The 17,740-nt window shown below is 42.9% G+C and overlaps 1 protein-coding gene and 3 non-coding genes across 6 annotated transcripts; all 4 read right to left on the bottom strand.

Moving 5' to 3' along the window:
* Window positions 1-7,387: 7,387 nt before the first annotated feature.
* Window positions 7,388-11,452, bottom strand: RPS12 (ribosomal protein S12). 3 transcript variants are annotated; one of them, XM_074924139.1, is made up of 6 exons: window positions 11,345-11,447; window positions 11,155-11,206; window positions 10,616-10,732; window positions 8,812-8,914; window positions 8,233-8,334; window positions 7,388-7,474 (listed from the first exon to the last, which is right to left on the bottom strand). In XM_074924139.1, exons 2-6 carry the CDS (start codon window positions 11,166-11,168, stop codon window positions 7,412-7,414), a joined length of 399 nt encoding a protein of 132 aa, XP_074780240.1. In that variant the 5' UTR covers window positions 11,169-11,206; window positions 11,345-11,447; the 3' UTR covers window positions 7,388-7,411. The 3 variants fall into 3 exon arrangements, with proteins under 3 accessions (XP_074780240.1, XP_074780250.1, XP_074780259.1); XM_074924149.1 differs by having other exon boundaries at window positions 11,155-11,203; window positions 11,345-11,418; XM_074924158.1 differs by lacking the exon at window positions 11,155-11,206 and having other exon boundaries at window positions 11,345-11,452.
* On the bottom strand, window positions 7,793-7,927 carry LOC141956621 (small nucleolar RNA SNORA33). The gene has a single exon (XR_012632991.1). It is a non-coding gene; the product is annotated as a small nucleolar RNA SNORA33 (small nucleolar RNA).
* Window positions 8,402-8,488, bottom strand: LOC141956569 (small nucleolar RNA SNORD100). The gene has a single exon (XR_012632941.1). It is a non-coding gene; the product is annotated as a small nucleolar RNA SNORD100 (small nucleolar RNA).
* On the bottom strand, window positions 9,799-9,873 carry LOC141956595 (small nucleolar RNA SNORD101). The gene has a single exon (XR_012632966.1). It is a non-coding gene; the product is annotated as a small nucleolar RNA SNORD101 (small nucleolar RNA).
* Window positions 11,453-17,740: the final 6,288 nt, after the last annotated feature.

Here is a 17,740-nt window from a genome sequence, read left to right as displayed (position 1 = left end):
CATGTGGGATTAGTGTTCAGCCTCCATAAAATACTTAACATGTTAAATAAGACTGGAAAATACACTCTTCTCTTGGCACTTGGCAAAGCAAGCAGAATAAACAGTGCTCTCCAAAGGAATGGTTGGAGCCTGTAGAAGTGCTTGTACAGCATGGTGATTTGCTGCTGACAAGCCCTGGTCCCCTGACCTTCATGCTACTGCAAAACCTATCAGCATAATATAATGGGAGATCCTGATGCAAATGAGCTGTCCTGATAAGAAATTACCTTAAATGAGCACCCAGGCTCCCACTACATGTTACAAGCACACATACTTCCTTCTTAACCAGAATTAGCATAGAGTAGCTCTGCTGTTATCCCCGACTCCAAAGGATTGAAACAGTAAAATGGGCACTGTTATGGGAAAGAGTGAAGGGCAGGTACAATCAACTCCCCTACAGGAGCCACAGTCAGGGTCCACAACTCCATCAAAGTAGGAGCTGTGCAAATATGAGGTGGTGCTGTCCAGATGCTCAAGCTTTTACATCTAAGGTAAAATGCACAAGACAAAAAAAGCAGTACTGGCCAGGATGACACACAGATGGTTCCAAAACATAATGATCTTAGCTGTTGTCAAGATATTTTTTTATTATAAATCCCACATAGGATGTTCTTCCAATATTGTCTAGAAGTCTGTACTTTGCACCTTCAGAATGACTTACCAGCATTTCTTCAAAGCACTGTTAGCTTTCTACTTCACATGGAAATGTAAAAATGTAAGCCTGGAAAGGACTACCAATCCATTCAAAACCACTAAAACTTGGTATTTTAGTCCAGAAAAAAATTCATTCTGCTGCTTCTGCCAACTAAAAGCCACAAAACGTGCATCATGGAGCAAGCCATTCTGCATTATCATTTCACAACAAGGAAAACCTACAATGGACATCACGTATGATCAGCAACAGTGGAAAAGTCAGGGCCAGTCCTGGAACTCTAAATCCAAAGTCTCTAATTCCCAGTTCAATGTTTAATGCTGTCTACCCACAGGTACCTTTAGGGTGATAACTGCAGATGGCTGTAATTTAAAGAGTAATCCAAAGTCTAGTCCTCTGAAACCTTATCTGAAGTACTGCAGGTGTTAAGAGAGAAGCATTCTCACACCAGCTGAGTCACACACACACACCACCCAAAAATTTAACTGCGAAGACCCGGGTCCCTTCACAATGGGCAACTCCAGGGAGCCAATGAGTGCCCCTTTCAACTCCTCACACACACATGCTCACCCTCAGACACTACTTCCCTCACTCGACCCTAAGTTCTCCAAAGCAGAATCTCCAAAACAGGGCCTTCAAAATAAAAAGTGTAATTTATACTATGGTGACAAATTCAGACAGCTCGATCTAGGTCCCTCTGGAGAGGGACCCCAAATACTAAAATCCTGGTCAATTATACCCTTACAAGCTAAGTTCCCATCCCTCACACCATAGTCTGGTCCAGTAGTAATATTTGGGTCCTGGGTTGTCTTCTGCTTCACTGCACCTTTTCTTACCTCTAGGCAGATTCTTTCTTGTTCCTGTTTTTCAGGCTAGTGGTCACTATATCTCCTTTTCCTGGCTCAAAATGGTTCTGGAGCTTTACAAATCTTCTTATTCCCCCCAATCACAGAATAAGTCTACATTAAGCAAAAGCATTAAGCAAGCTGTAAGTTCTGCTTTATCCTGTACTACTTTTAAGTGGCTAAACAAAGTCCTTAAAGCCCTCCAAAACATATTAACAGCCTCTATATGTATTCCTGAGCTATTACAGCCTCATAATCTTATACCATTATTGCCACATGCTGTTCATATCTTGTCTGTTGTGGTCTGCATGCTCCTGTAGCTTCTCTTTGCCCTCTTCCACAACACAGGACACAGTTCATCTTCTATGGCAAAACAAAAATACCATCTACCACATGTGAAGAAACTCAGTCTCTAGTCTACAGAGGTCTCAAAGCATATGCAAAGTCTACCAGGATGAAGAAGGATTAGCAATCACTTGTCTTCCTCAGCCAATTTGAGTAAAACACAAATTAACTTTCACAAAAGATGATGGTGAACTAGAATGTTTGGGTGGAATTTAGTTCTTAGGGTATTTTTGAAAATAAAGTCAACACTATGGATAATCATAATAAGTATGAAGTAAACTGAGTCTTAACCAGTTCTCCAACACTGACCCTGCATAGGTTCTAAGGTCACTTCCAGGAAAGAAAACATTACAGGAAAAACCCTGATTTGATACCTAAGCATTTTGATCAGAAAATTAAAATCTCAACCCAATTCCTTCCAGCAAAAACATTTAGGAAATGTTGGTTCTAGTCCAACCTTAGCCCAAAGAATTGTCATTCCCTAGTATTAATATTCATTGCCACGTAAAATAAGGTGATGTAAAAACCCCACAGCTCTGAATTTGTATTATTCCATTGTTGCAAAAGAAACACTGCCTAAAAAACTTGCTCGTGGACTACTTGAACCCCTTTTCTTGCGAGTCACATGATCATACCAGATAGTAATTAAAAGGAAACCTATAACCCAGCTAAAGCTGAAGTAGCAGTTCCAACATCCCATGAAACACAGAAACCATTTTGATAATGAAGATGTTATTTTTCTCCCACTCAAAGTTAAAATGTGCAAAATTAAGTAGAATATTCTGTAGACTTGATAGCTGGAGTGTGCTGGACTTCTCAAATTGCTTGCATGTTTACAATATGTAAAACTCTTTAAGGACCTATTTACATTACAATTAATAGTTTGACTAGACATGTAAGTTCACAATGTGTTAACAATTCTCAAGTCTTATACAACTATAGATTGAATGCACATGTTCCCCATATAGGGCTTTAAAAAAACCCCAAACTAAAAAACTTGTTAGAAGGTATTTCACTGCTCATCTCAGAAGTAAAAAGCAGTATACTAACTTCAAATCCATGAAAACGGGCATCTCACCTTTAACACAAGCCTGAAACTAGGGTTGTACTATTCGAGCCTAGCCCAACAAATACAATCTTACCATGACCTTTGTGTAGGTTGAGTGATCACAGAAGATTTTCTTTACCCAGCATAGCCTGGTTCTCTACAATGTTTTAGTTGGACTGGAAATGCAATGATACTACAATGTGTCATGTTGTTTTGAATCAACTTTCTTTACACTTCCCTCAATATTTGTGAAGGGGAAGAAATTCAGATATTAAATTCAAAACACAAGGTGAACAGCCTTCCACATCCTCTATTCAGGTAAAGTGATAAGAGCCAGACAACTTCTTCAGAATTTTAATAAAGCTACAGGTTATCAACTTCATTTTCACTTCAAGACTATCTTCTCAGTTACAATTCACCTGGACACAAACATTTCTTCCTTCTTCCACCAATATCCTTCCTATTTTTTCCTCCTAATAGGAAATCATAATATAGTCCCCTCTGAAACTTTAGTACACATTGGTATTAGTGCTTCACAGGATACCATTAATAAATTTATGAGAAATTAAGTTTTACTAGCAGAGGTTTTCCATGTTGAGTTGACCTCAAGCTAAGTTTCATTTAGAACAGCAAATCCAATTTAAAAAATCTAATGTCTATTGTTTGCCCATGTTAAAGCAACCAAAATTTTACCCAGTAGCCTTAAAACCTTATGCGGGTTAACTTCCCATACTCATACACATGCAGAAAATAAACATGTAGATATGATTTACTTGCCTGAATTCCCACCGTAGTAAGTGAAGTGTATCTTAATTAGGGATGATGCTTTTCTCTATTGTCCTGGGTCTTCTTGTGTTACAATGTAACAAAAAAATGAGAAGTTGTATTTTAGCCAAAAAGCCAAACATCTGGAAAAGCTCAATTTGCTTGCACAGGCTTAGAATAGACTTTCCCTAATTTGGTAATTTACATCTATGGATTTCTTTTTAAAAATCTTCACCTGCTACCCTGGAGGGGCTTACTGGACTGCACATTTTAACCCTGCATCCAAGGATGTAAGGAATCAAGAGGAACTTACTACTCCTAGCCAAGTAAAAAACATTCTGGTACAGAAGCACATTCAATTAAGAAACAATTTTCAACCTCAGCAACACACAGGCATTGAACCCAGATACTGAGCTCATTTTGGATCCCAATTCCCTTTGTGAATTTAACTGATAGAGCAGCCAGCCAAGGAAAAGCAAACCATAAATCCTCTTAGACTGCCAACACCACCATTTCGGACAATTCTTTCTCTATAATGTAGCTACAAACATTATAAAAATATGACGAACAAATAGCCTATTTTAATCAAAACTCTTGGAAGATGCAGCTTCAAGACAGGACAAAAGATGATGTGATGTGTGCTTTGGTGTGCTTCTGTATACAAGTCATACTCAAAATTAGACAAACTGACAGCTTTTCAATAGTTGGCATTTTTCAACTCCATTTAAAAAGGAATATTCTTACAAATTACTCCTGTTCTGAATGTTTAGAAACCTCTAGTAATGTGATTATATAAGATCTGCAACTAAGTCTCTTATCTACAGGAATGAACTTCTGTAATTTCAACTATATTCAAATGGAAAATGGCAACATTCACTCATTTGTTAACTTCCCTTTATTTGCAATACTGGCTTCACTAACTGAAATGCTAAAAGCTACTTTAACTCCTTCACTGACTTTCAAAGACTGAACATGTAAGAAGTTCAGCACAAGGATAAATTTCTTGGTTTTAACCAGACTTGGAACAGGTGACTCCATCATTAAATACACCTGAAAATGTTACTATAGGAACCTCTCAAAAAAATCGAAGTCACCCCAATCTACCTATTCAAAAGCTGCAACAGGGCTAAACCCAAGCAACATTTCAAAAGCTTTAATGACAGCTGTGAGGAAGTGTACCTGAGCCCAGCATCTGGAGATGCCTGTCTCTACACTACATCAATGAATGGCAACATCAAAAAACGGGTTTACAAACGATAATGAAAATTCAAGCTCAAGAGCCTGAGAAGTATACAGATACATATTCCCATCCCCAGTTTACAGGTGCCCAGTCCCACCTATTCACATTCGTTTCCTACTTATTAGCATAATGGAGCAACATTCCTTACAATTCCGCTTAGAGAGCTGCTCTGCAGAAAATATAATACAACTTGCAGGAGAAAAGTAATCTTAAATTCCAGCGTGAAACCCACTTTGCTTTGAAAAAGCATGACAAAAGCGCAACTTCTGTACATCATCCAACTATTACAGAAACACCAAGACACTGGTTAAGTCAGAGTTCAACACTGCCGCCTTTGAGATCTCAACTACCTGGCTACCCTTGAACTGAGAACTCCCACAGAATAAGATCTAGAAGTACATGACGATAGTTCTTGTAAGAAGCCAATTCCACCCACAATTTGGGGGGTGGTGGAGGGTGGAAAGGGTCAGGGGACGGCAAAACACATTGTGTGAAATAAGTTCTCTGAATAAATGAAGACAGCATTTAAGACTCCCTCAACATCTCAGAAGCCTAAGATAACCATTAAGGCCATTTTCCTCATTTATTCCAGCAGAGGGAACCAAATTTTCATCACAGATACAGCAGTACTTCAGGCTCCTGTAAGGAACTTTTTGGACTTTTAGCATGTCTCAACATCACTGTCTCCACGACAACCACTTCCTGACTCAGCATAAAGGAGCACATCTTGAAGGAAACACACAGTCCCCCGACGAAAACCACATCCGCCCTAGACAAGACACCCATTGAGCTGTGCCTACACGTGAGCCGGGTGGAGGGGAAACCACGGCGAGACAGATCGGCCCCTTGCCAGCACGACCACCATGGACACCCAGGCATGCGCGCATGGAGGACCATGGGTGGCACCTACAACAACGAGCCCCGTGGAAATGGGCAGACCAACTGTGGGGTCAGAGACTATAAAAAAAGACAGACTGTGTACTCATTTGAAGAGGGGACCCAACTAACTAGAAGAAAGAGGGGACCCAACTAACTAGAAGAAAGAGGGGACCCAACTAACTAGAAGAAAGAGGGGACCCAACTAACTAGAAGAAAGAGGGGACCCAACTAACTAGAAGAAAGAGGGGACCCAACTAACTAGAAGAAAGAGGGGACCCAACTAACTAGAAGAAAGAGGGGACCCAACTAACTAGAAGAAAGAGGGGACCCAACTAACTAGAAGAAAGAGGGGACCCAACTAACTAGAAGAAAGAGGGGACCCAACTAACTAGAAGAAAGAGGGGACCCAACTAACTAGAAGAAAGAGGGGACCCAACTAACTAGAAGAAAGAGGGGACCCAACTAACTAGAAGAAAGAGGGGACCCAACTAACTAGAAGAAAGAGGGGACCCAACTAACTAGAAGAAAGAGGGGACCCAACTAACTAGAAGAAAGAGGGGACCCAACTAACTAGAAGAAAGAGGGGACCCAACTAACTAGAAGAAAGAGGGGACCCAACTAACTAGAAGAAAGAGGGGACCCAACTAACTAGAAGAAAGAGGGGACCCAACTAACTAGAAGAAAGAGGGGACCCAACTAACTAGAAGAAAGAGGGGACCCAACTAACTAGAAGAAAGAGGGGACCCAACTAACTAGAAGAAAGAGGGGACCCAACTAACTAGAAGAAAGAGGGGACCCAACTAACTAGAAGAAAGAGGGGACCCAACTAACTAGAAGAAAGAGGGGACCCAACTAACTAGAAGAAAGAGGGGACCCAACTAACTAGAAGAAAGAGGGGACCCAACTAACTAGAAGAAAGAGGGGACCCAACTAACTAGAAGAAAGAGGGGACCCAACTAACTAGAAGAAAGAGGGGACCCAACTAACTAGAAGAAAGAGGGGAACGTGGAGCATCATCGGACCGACAGAACATCGCCGGATCCCTGGTTGTGGTGGTGGTAATTAGTTGCGCCTCTACCGTGTTCTTGTTTAGGGATTCCGACCTTTTCCTTTCTTTTCCTCTCTGTCCTATCGCTCTTATTAGTTGTTATAGAAAATAAAGTTCATAAGGTTATGCAGCATCTGACCTCGTTTGTGTCTTAATCTCGCTCTCGGGATTGTTTAAGAATCTTCCCCGATATCGGATCGGGACAGCTCCCTAACAAGTTAGTCAGAATCCCTGCAGAAGTACAGGCCTAAGCACTGCCAAGCAAAGATAAGTCATCAACTGTCAGCATTTTTGCAACTCAGCAGCTGTGAAAAGTTCCCCAAGTTGATAACCTCTGGGGTAGGAACAGGAAGCAGAAGCACCCTAGAAGAGCAATGGCTGGGACTGCCATTATCTTTTTAGCAAGCTGACAGTTAACACACTAATAAACTACACCAAGACCCACAAAGTCTTTTTATCTTCTGATATTATCCTTTGCCATTCAAAACTATTCCACCAACACCCACCCATTAATCACACACACAAGACAGGTTCAAAATTTATTTTCCATTCATTTCTTGCACTTGAAGTACTCTTCGATGACATCTTTGGCCTGAGACTCCTTGCCGTAGTCCTGTAACACAAGATAACCCATTAACAACATACAGGCCCATGCAAAGCTTCACAAGCTATTTTTAAAAGCACAAGTGATATTCTGACATTTTTTCTTAAGGCATTCCCAAAATTTCATACCAATAACCTCAAGCAATCTGCCAGCTTCTTTCCCTCTAATAAAAGACTGTTTTGATAAATGACTATTTCATTAAAATGTAACACCCATTGGTATGAATCCAAACAAATTCTTAATTTCTGCTTAAGGAAAGCCAAGTAAAATATGTGAAAGTAGTAAAACCATGAAAACACATGCAGAAGGCATTAGTCTTTATTGTGAAGATGTAGCCAGCTCTTGGGACCTCAAAGACTACAAAGTCTTCAAGGCTCGTACTGTGGCTGTACTTTACCAGTGTAATTTAAAAATATGCTCCGCAAAACATTTTCAGGTTGAGCAGACACATTGAACTGGTTGTTTTTTTTCAGCAAAACTTCATCTCTTCTATAGTTAAAAGGCCTTTCCTTTGACGCTTACTGGCAAGAGGGCATAAATATTTTAAGGACACAACCATTAACTCACAAAATGAATACAAGTATTTTAAACAAACATGAAAGGGAATACAGAACAGGGAAACAGTTTATTTTCACTATGAACAATGGAAAGCAGCTGCTTAAAAAATATCTAAGAGCTCTACTTAATAGTCCCTTATGTAAAGCAACCTTATCTTTACTGCTTATTTTCAGAAGCCAAGAAGTAAGCTGTAATTAGCATCATCTTACTTTGACAACCACACAACTGCAGCCCACTACTTTGCGAGGTTTTCCTTCTCTGTCGATCTTGCAGAGACCTACCCATTCACCCAGTTTCTTGTTGTCATCAACCTGCATAAAACATTGTATCACGTTAGAACGAGCCATTTCCATCCTAACTGGGTTCAGCAAAAAAGCTGCTGTACTCTCAGAAGCATTGGGTAACGGATGGCTGCTTTCCTCACAAGTATCAGTAGAGGGAGCCAAAGTATCATCATTGTACAGCTTGTATTTTAATTTGAAGAAAAAGCCATGCTGAGACTCCTCCCATGCTCCACAACCACTTGCAGCATTAGTTCTTATACAGGACAAACTTACACCCGATACACGTATCGTTCACCATTTGCATCCAGTTTCTGTATTGCTTCTATGACAATCATACAGAACTACGACAATCTCCACCGCCAAGAGAAATTTTGCTTAGATAAGCCATATACAGAATTATAGGATAATGTTTCAAAGGTTCAGCTCTCTATATGCTGAAACTAGCATCTTACACTGCAAGCTGGACAACCGTTCCAAGCTTGTGTCTGAAGTTCTGACACTCACCTTTATTAAGTTGATCTGATGTTCTGCACAAAGTGCTTCAACTAATTTGACATATGTGGGTTCATCACAGTTTGAAGCCAGAACACAAAGATGGGCTTGACGTCTAAAAAACATGAAAACTGACAAATGTAACTTCAGAACTGCTTTAACCTTCTTTACAATCAAATCACAAAGAACAAAATTCAGCACGTGCATTTCTAGACAACCACTTCCCAATTTTTAATTTTTATTTTTGAGACACCATACACTTTTGAAATACTAAATAGACCTTTGCTTTTATCTACTACTATTTATGTTTTTCATATACATAACATACTGATATGTTGTTATGTTTATTATCAGGTTCTATTCCAGTTTTGGAAGCTTCTAAAAATTCCACTCACAAAATTCTCAGCCACTGGGAAAAGGTGTAATGACTGGATAAACACCAGGTCCCACGAAGAACTAGTGTCACTACTAGATAGCAACCAAGTGACAAGTTTTTTCTTCTTGCTTACCTCAGATTACAATAATTTAATTTTAGAATTGTAATTAAAAACTTGAATTTCCATGTCAAGTTGTTATAAGCTCTTCAGAATAATCTTTTCTACTTACGTTCAAAGAAGCTGTTATGACAGGGCCCCAATTCTAATTAGGATCTTTGTATACTGTGGTACAATGTTAAGAATACCAAGGGGATACCTGACAACAGAGAGAGCTGTATAGGTCTTCTATGCTTAATCTAATATAATGTGGCCACTACAAACAGTTTTCTTTTATAGCCACCTTCATCACAAGTTTCACCAGAACGTTTCAGAAACAACATTTCCAAGCAAGAACCATCACACACGAACACATATAAACCTTGTGCATACATCATCATCTTAACACAAAGCATATGAAGTTGTAGCTGAACTCAAAAGAAGTCTTACAAGCTACCTGTCAGTCACCCAAGTTGTATTTCTCTTCTATCATTTGGTACCTTGTCTTAGAGGTTTTTGCATACAGGTTTGTCAGACTGCTGTTCTCACTCATACAATGAGTGAAGGGGTATCCGACAAACTGTGAAGTCATCACCCAAACACTGTAGCACTGAACTTAAAACCCTGTCTATTCTTAAAAGCATGTGCCTATATAAAAAGCATGTACCTATCTATATATAGACACACACAGAGGTGTGTATGTATGTGTATATACACACATATACATACAATACTTCATCCTTCCAAGAAACCATAACTAATTACAAGAGTTAGCACATACATGACAACTTTAATATTTTATCAAAGCAATTATTTACAGCTGCAACAAAAAATGAAGCTAGTAAAAAAGTAAAGGCAAGCTATGAGTTCCAGGTATTTTTCATAAAAACTAAATCAACTCTTCAAGGTTAAATCTGATATAACATTAACCCTCCCAAAAAAAATCTTAGAAAGTTCTGAGAACAGTTTATCACTTCGTTAAACACAAGGTTACTGAGACCGAGATTTCCATAGCTCCATAGCAAAATTGCCATTCTATTTTCTTCACAAAACCAATTCACACGAAAACTCAATGGCACCGAGGTCACAGAAAGACAAAACCTAATACACTATATGCTGCTATTCCTGAATCACCAAGTTTAGCATGTGTATTTTAAGATCACAGTTAAAAGAATCCAAAACAGAGATAATAAAATACAAAACTCACTGGCAGAAAAACATGGTCTTCCAAAGGCTTTCAATTAAACAGCTAGACAAAGTGACCACTGCATGCGTTCAACATATCACGACATACCTCACCCAGTTTTGCTATTCACCAAACAAAATGAGAAAACAGAACTTACTTGTCCAAAGCTTTGGCTGCTTCACGAATACCACGAGCTAGGCCATCATGTATAAGTGCGGTCTTCAGCACTTCTTGCAGGGCGGTGTTAACATCCATTACACCTCCAGCAGTAATGCTACAGGGAGGACAGACAGTACTCTCTGATCGTGCCAACATGTTACAACTATAAGCAAAAGCTTCCCGTTCACCTGCAAGCATCCAGTCGTTAACAAATACACAAGCAAGCTAAGGCACTAAGCCAAATAAGAAACCGAAAAAAGGTGAACTTGAAAGCAAGCCAACTGGCTGCGCCCTCTCCGTGCTCCCTGACAAAGGGGGGGAAGTCACGCCATGCAGAGAGCGACCCTGTCAGCCAGACGCCGGCCGAGCACCCCGCCTCTCATCAGCGGGAAGCATGCGGCAGCGCCGCGGCGGGGCCTGGCATGCTGCACGCACCCGTAGCTGCCAGGCCCGACACGGAGCGGCGCGAAAAGGCGCGGTCGGGCGGGACGCGGCCCGCGCGGCCCCTCCACCCCCGACGGCCCCGGTCCCGCTCACCCTTCCTCGGCCATGGCGCTCTCGGTGAGTGCTGTTCCCGCCCGGGTTCCTGCTGCAAATACAGACACAGGCCGCCCCGGTGAGTGGCGCCGGCCGCCCCGGGGCCCCCGCCCGGCCCGCTCCCGCCGCGATGCCCCGCCGGCCGCGGGGATTCGGCCCGGCAGGCCCCGGCGCCATCACGGTTACTCACCCCGGCACCACCGCGAGCCGCACGAGAAAAAGGGGGCGGGCGTTCCGCCTCACGCTCTTATGGCGCGCGAGGACCCCAGCCCGCGCGGGCGCGGAGGCTGTCCGCGGCGCTGCCTGATCCGCCGCCTCGCCCGCCGCGCACCCCCCCGCCCCCGCGTAGCCACGGAGATGGCGGCGGCGGGGCCGCGGGGCCTCCCGCCCTCCCTCGGTGCCAGAGCAGGCCCGGCCCCGCCCGGCCCAACTGCACCAGCCGGCTAGGGGCCACCTGGGGCCACTTGGGGGGTCCCGTCAGCCCCTCTTGGGCAGTAAGAGCACCTGTTGCTGCTACAGCGGGCTGGCTTCACACGGCACCGTTCCTCAACACCTGCAGCCTGGAGGAAGAGCAAACCATATTTAAATCTCTGCCGTCTTTCAGCGGCGGTTAAAGCACTTAGCTGTAACTCAGAAACTGAAAAGGAGGAATTGCACGTTCCTGTCAGATGCGGCGTGTGTGATGCGTGCACGGGCACGCACAAGCGATCCCCCTGATCCGTGCATGCACAGCACGGCCATCACACTTCAAACGCGTTACTTGCTCCGGTGCTGTCAGTGTGACGTGGGACTTCGTCCATCCTATCTGTTTCAGACTTGACAGTTGCACTATTGGGTGGTCTACATATTGCCATCTTTGTAAAACTATGCAGTGACAAAATACAGCAAAAATAGGCAACAAATATTGATTGCCACGGTTTGTGGCTAATGCAATCAAACATATTAGTCACCAATGTCGTCAGTCACCCTTTCTACCATATGCCTTTCTTTGATCTTCATGGCATCTCCTTCATACTGCTCAGACCCCAGAAAGCACTCAAACACACACAAACTGTAATGGCCACCTTCTTTCCCTCTCCCCAGGGAGAATGTTCTTCCCTAAATCATCTATCACTTCATCTTCTTGTGCCCCTTAAAAAAAGTCCCAAAGATGCTTAATCTATAGAGGAGTTTTTGTACTGAGTGGAACGATAAACCATTATCTCCCTCAAGGTCTTCAAAGGGTAACAAGTCCGTAGCAACCATGACATACGCTGGATAAGTGCAATATATATTCTGTCCAGGAGATGGAAGCATGCACATCTGAAAGACTTGTATTACAGCAAAAGTGTTATTCACAGTCACATTATAATTTAATATTCTAGAAGTAGAATATGCGAAAATACTTTTCCTAGCACAGTTGCAAGAAAACAAAGCTGTGCTAAGATTAAGGTTATGTATGTGTAGAGGGAAGGTTGGCATTGGCATTGAACTCTGTGTTGAAATGTTTGTACAGCATGGTAGGTGCACATACCTACTGTGTGTAATAATTAATGGAAGTGTGTGATCCAGTTTGAAAGTCCACTGCACAGTGTGTTAATGTGAGCTCAGCGTTCACACAGGTGCTCTGCATGCTGTTGTCACTACTTGACCTTCTCCACCTTTCCGTCCAGATTCCTACAAGGAGTAGCTAGTTTCTTAACCCATGTATTTTCTCCTGGAGTTATGATGTCCACTTAGCACCCTTCAGTTTAAATGCTCACATACAGACACAGGGCATGACACGTTTAAGCCAAGGATTGCAGTCCTGTGCTAAGAGAGTACTTCTAGTTCACTTGAGGGTGGGCAAGCGGGGTAACAAGCAGAGTGCTAGAAACCGAGGAGCTGCCAGATGCGGGGTACAAGAGTCTGCCTGGGCTCCAGAGGGCTGAGGTGGTGTCAGTGCAAACGCTGGCCTGGTGTTTCACTGAGCGGCCAGCCCCAGCAGAGGAACTTGGTCCTCTCAAGATTTCCTTTTTATAAACACCGTAACATGCTGTCTATAAACTTGGATTTGGGGGGGGGGGGGAGTAACAACAAGCTGCTGTCCCATGACATTCAGGAATTTGGATTCTCACCAGCCAGCTGTTCTGGGTGATCCATTAGGACTCACCATCTTGCTGCATATATTTAAAAATCCTCTTGTTAATAGCTATTACCCTCTGTGCTCTCCATTCAGTTCCTTGACTCCCCCTGACTGTCCCCCCTTTCCACGATGGCAGCCTTCCTCTTTTTTCCCACTATGATGAAAATGACAACTGAGCTTGGGGGCTTTTTCAGGAGAGCTGTACTGCAGTGAGGATATAATGGTTCACTCTGTCTCAGCCACCCTCTTCCTTCTCCTTTTTGCTTTAGTTATTTCTCTCCTTGTCTCTTGCTGTGGTAACCTTTACCTTCACCCTGTGCTCACCCTAGCAACTACAACTCATCTTTTCGTCAAAATGCCAGATTCCAGTTATGGCTTAACTTAAGTGCCACATTCTAAACTGTGGAGACTCAGGAACTGAGTAGTGAGTAGTTTAGACAGTGGCACAGTATGGCAAGACAGCCAGTAGGCAAATGAAAGTGTCAGGTATTACAGACTTGCAAGAGAGGTCCACAGCACTGCTAAACTCTGAACAATCAGTTCTGAATTTCAGTTCTGAACAGTCCTTACAAAATTTATTTCCCTCTGACATCTGTTTCTAGAAATACAAAGCACAGGCATGTGCTACGATTGGATTTCCAGTGTCACAAAATAGAATCATCTAATTTTCCTTCCAAAACAGACATGATTTCACAGTCTTGTGGGACACTGAGTTGGAAGCCTTCTTGCAGATAACACCAGTGCACATTTCACCCTACTCTTCTTAAACAATTATCTTAATCATTTTGTGATCACGCAGTTCAAAAAGAAAAGGTTCTGCATCATAAAGATGGAAGGCCAGGCTATTTTTACCAATTTTCTTGCGCTATAGCCACAGAAGTCCTGCTCACCAGCCCAGGGGGAGAGGTGTGTATTTCCAAGTGCCTCTGGGTAACAGTTCAGAACAGCCAACCACATGATTCTACTCAGGAGCACAAGAGATGTCTGCATCGAGTTTCAGGTGCCTGAAGAAATTATGGTGAGACTATTCTGGGGTCTCAGAAAGAGGACAAGCTATGGCATTTCAATACCAATTTGAAAAGAAGAAAAACGTTGACGTCATGATAACTGAACAAAAGAGTTTTCTGCATTTTGTTGCCTTCCACAGATTCTGCACTAGCCTCTCAAAGGCTGTGGTTATCATGTGGTTACATTAGAGCCATTTTAAACTCTGTCCAAATACCTATGTGCAGCCACTATGACTTCTGGCAAAAGAAATATCAATATAATACAAATAAGCACTGGCTAAGTTATTTTTGGATTGTAATGCAAAAGTATTTCTAAGTTCTCTACAAATATACAGAGCAATAATAAGGTTATGTATTCCCATATGTGCTGAGCATTTCAGAATGTCCTGCATCTCCACAAAGGAAGCTGCTCTTAAAGCAACTTTCTTAATGTTTTTATCTTGTGAACATAAGCAATGGATGTAGACTCCACTTGTAGTATTTATAGAGGACTAGTGCTCCAAGGCTTGAATTCTACATATGATTTGGGATCTGAAGGGAAAGACACATTTTCCTAAAGTTGCTGCAGACATGACATATGCATGAAAGGTCTGTACACTGTTAAAAAAAATATTTTTGTTAGACATAAAAAAATACCATGACAGGCTGTTACCAAGTCCCAGTTCAAAGGTTCACAAACATTTATAGCTGTGTTATTTTTGGCTGGGATAGAGTTAATTTTTATTCATAGTAGCTAGTATGGGCTATGTTTTGGATTTCTTCTGGAAACAGTGTTGATAACACAGGGATGTTTTTGCTACTGCTGAGCAGTGTTTATGCAGAGTCAAGGCCTCTTCTGCTCCTCACCCCACCCCACCAGCTAGGAGGCTGGGGGTGCCCAAGGAGTTGGGAGGGGACACAGCTGGGACAGCTGACCCCAACTGACCAAAGGAATATTCCATACTGTATGACATCATGCTCAGCATATAAAGCTGCAGGAAGAAGAAGGAAGGCGGGGGACATTTGGAACGATGGCGTTTGTCTTCCCAAGTAACCATTATGCATGATGGAGCCCTGCTTTCTTGGAGATGGCTGAGCTGCTGCCGGCTGATGGGAAGTGGTGAATGAACTCCTGGTTTTGCTTTGCTTGTGTGTGAGTCTTTTGCTTTACCTATTAAACTGTCTTTATCTCAGCCCAGAGTTTTCTCACTTTTACCCTTCTGATTCTCTTCCCCATCCCACCAGGGCTGAGTGAGGGAGTGGCTGTGTGGTGCTTGGTTGCCAGCTGGGGTTAAACCACGACAGTCTTTTTTGGCACCCAGCGTGGGGCTCAAAGGGTCCGAGATAACAACAGGTTTGATTGGAATGTGCTGGACTGAATTTGCAGCTGTTATTGCTGTTTAGCTATTAATTGACAGGCTCCTATACTTGCCATGAGGCTTGCTTGCCTCGCCGTATATTAGAGTCTAGAGCTCATTAGTGGTGGCTTTTTGCTTTCGCGGCTTGCTGTAGTGCTGTACTGCTTATCATCTTCCTCTGCTGTGCCTGGGAACATTTTGATAACAGCAGTGGTGATGCGCCTGGGCTGGCAGATGGCCAGGGCACCGCTGCTGCTTCTGTGCTGCTGTACTGGACAGGCAGGAACTCCAGTGCGAACTCGAGTCGAAGGATGCATCCACGTGGGAGCAGGACACCCCAAAGTGTCTGTGGCCGTGATTATGTCTGTGCCACAGCAGGTATATCTCTGAAGGGATTGTAGCCTGTGGAGAAGGCCACGCTGGAACAGGTGCAGCTCAAAGGGTCTGTGGCTGTGGCTGAGTCTATGCCACAGCAGGTCCAACTCTGGAGAGACTGTGGTTCGTAGATAAGTCTCCACTTGAAGCAGGTACACTCCAAGGGACTGCAGTCTGTGGATAAATCCAAGCCAAAACAGGGGCAATGGGAGGAGTTCATTGCAATGTTAAACCTGATGGTCTGGCCCAAAGGGACAAGGGGTGGAAATTGTAATGGAAATACCTTTAAAGTGTTGTAATCTGGGATTTTAGTTGCATGTTATAAGAATTACTATAGCAGAAACCACTCAAAACAGTAGAGAACAAGCCTTACAAGAAGCAGTGCAAGTGCAGCATGACCCGACCTGATCTGGCTTTGATGCCCAATAACTCCACACAACACACCACCTCATCTGTCCTGAGTGACCACCATAACAGATGGAGCCCAAAGTCATGGTCTAAATGAACTGCATGGACATTTTGTGGGCACTGTGAACATTCATAGACATTTACAGACATTTCACAGGGATGGTTCATAGACTAAGAGAATTAAATCTGCATATCACATCAAAGGATGGGAAGGAGGATTGGTTAATGAGGATGTATTGAATAGTGTGGGACCTGAGCATGATGTAAATGGTACGGAATAAGGGGTGGAGAATGTGCTGGTTTTGCCTGGGATAGAGTTAATTTTCTTCATAGTAGCTAGTATGGGCTATGTTTTCGATTTCTGCTGGAAATGATGTCCATAATACAGGGATGTTTTTGTTATTGCTGAGCAGTGCTTACACAGAGTCAAGCCTTATTCTGCTCCTCACCCCACCTCACCAGCAAGGAGGCTGGGGGTGCACAAGGAATTGGGAGGGGACACAGCTGGGACAGCTGACCCCAACTGGCCAAAGGGATATTCCATACTGTATGACATCTTGCTCAGCATATAAAGCTGCAGGAAAAAGAAGGAAGGCGGGGGACATTTGGAACGATGGCGTTTGTCTTCCCAAGTAACCGTTACGTATGATGTGGAGCCCTGCTTTCCTGGAGATGGCTGAGCTGCTGCCGGCTGATGGGAAGTGGTGAATGAACCCCTGGTTTTGCTTTGCTTGCGTGTGAGTCTTTTGCTTTGCCTATTAAACTGTCTTTATCTCAGCCCACGAGTTTTCTCACTTTTACCCTTCTGATTCTCTTCCCCATCCCACCAGGGCTGAGCGAGGGAGTGGCTGTGTGGTGCTTGGTTGCCAGATGGGGTTAAACCATGACAATAGCTTATGAAGAATGTATGAAGAATTAGCAAACATGTTCCATCAACCATTTTCTTCTGGCAATAATGAGCAGTACATAAGTAAACTGCATGCACTCATAGGGAGTTCATAGCCCCATTTCATTATTGGAGCCACAGCTCATGTTGATCACAGTGCATTGCTATTTCCCACACTTCAGCCTTCTACTGCATACACTGACTTTGGGGAAATCTGACTACCACAGGCTTTAGTGGAATTGGATTACTCATTACTCGCATGTAATTATTAATGTGAGGAGGACTGGGTTTTGAAAGTAGTTGGAATCCATTGAGTGAGAGTCTAGACTGAAAAGAGCAAGTAGTTGGAATGAAAACTGTTTCATCTCCTGAACATAACTGTCTATCGCTAGCCACAAAAAGGAAAGCTTTACTCTCTCACCACAATTTTAACCTCTCTTTACAAGTTTCTTTTATTTGCTGTACTTGT

Source organism: Athene noctua, chromosome 1, assembly GCF_965140245.1.
Source record: "Athene noctua chromosome 1, bAthNoc1.hap1.1, whole genome shotgun sequence".
NCBI classification, from domain to species: Eukaryota; Metazoa; Chordata; class Aves; order Strigiformes; family Strigidae; genus Athene; species Athene noctua.
The sequence above is the reverse complement of the archived record's forward strand: the minus strand, read 5'-3'. Positions and strand labels throughout refer to the sequence as shown.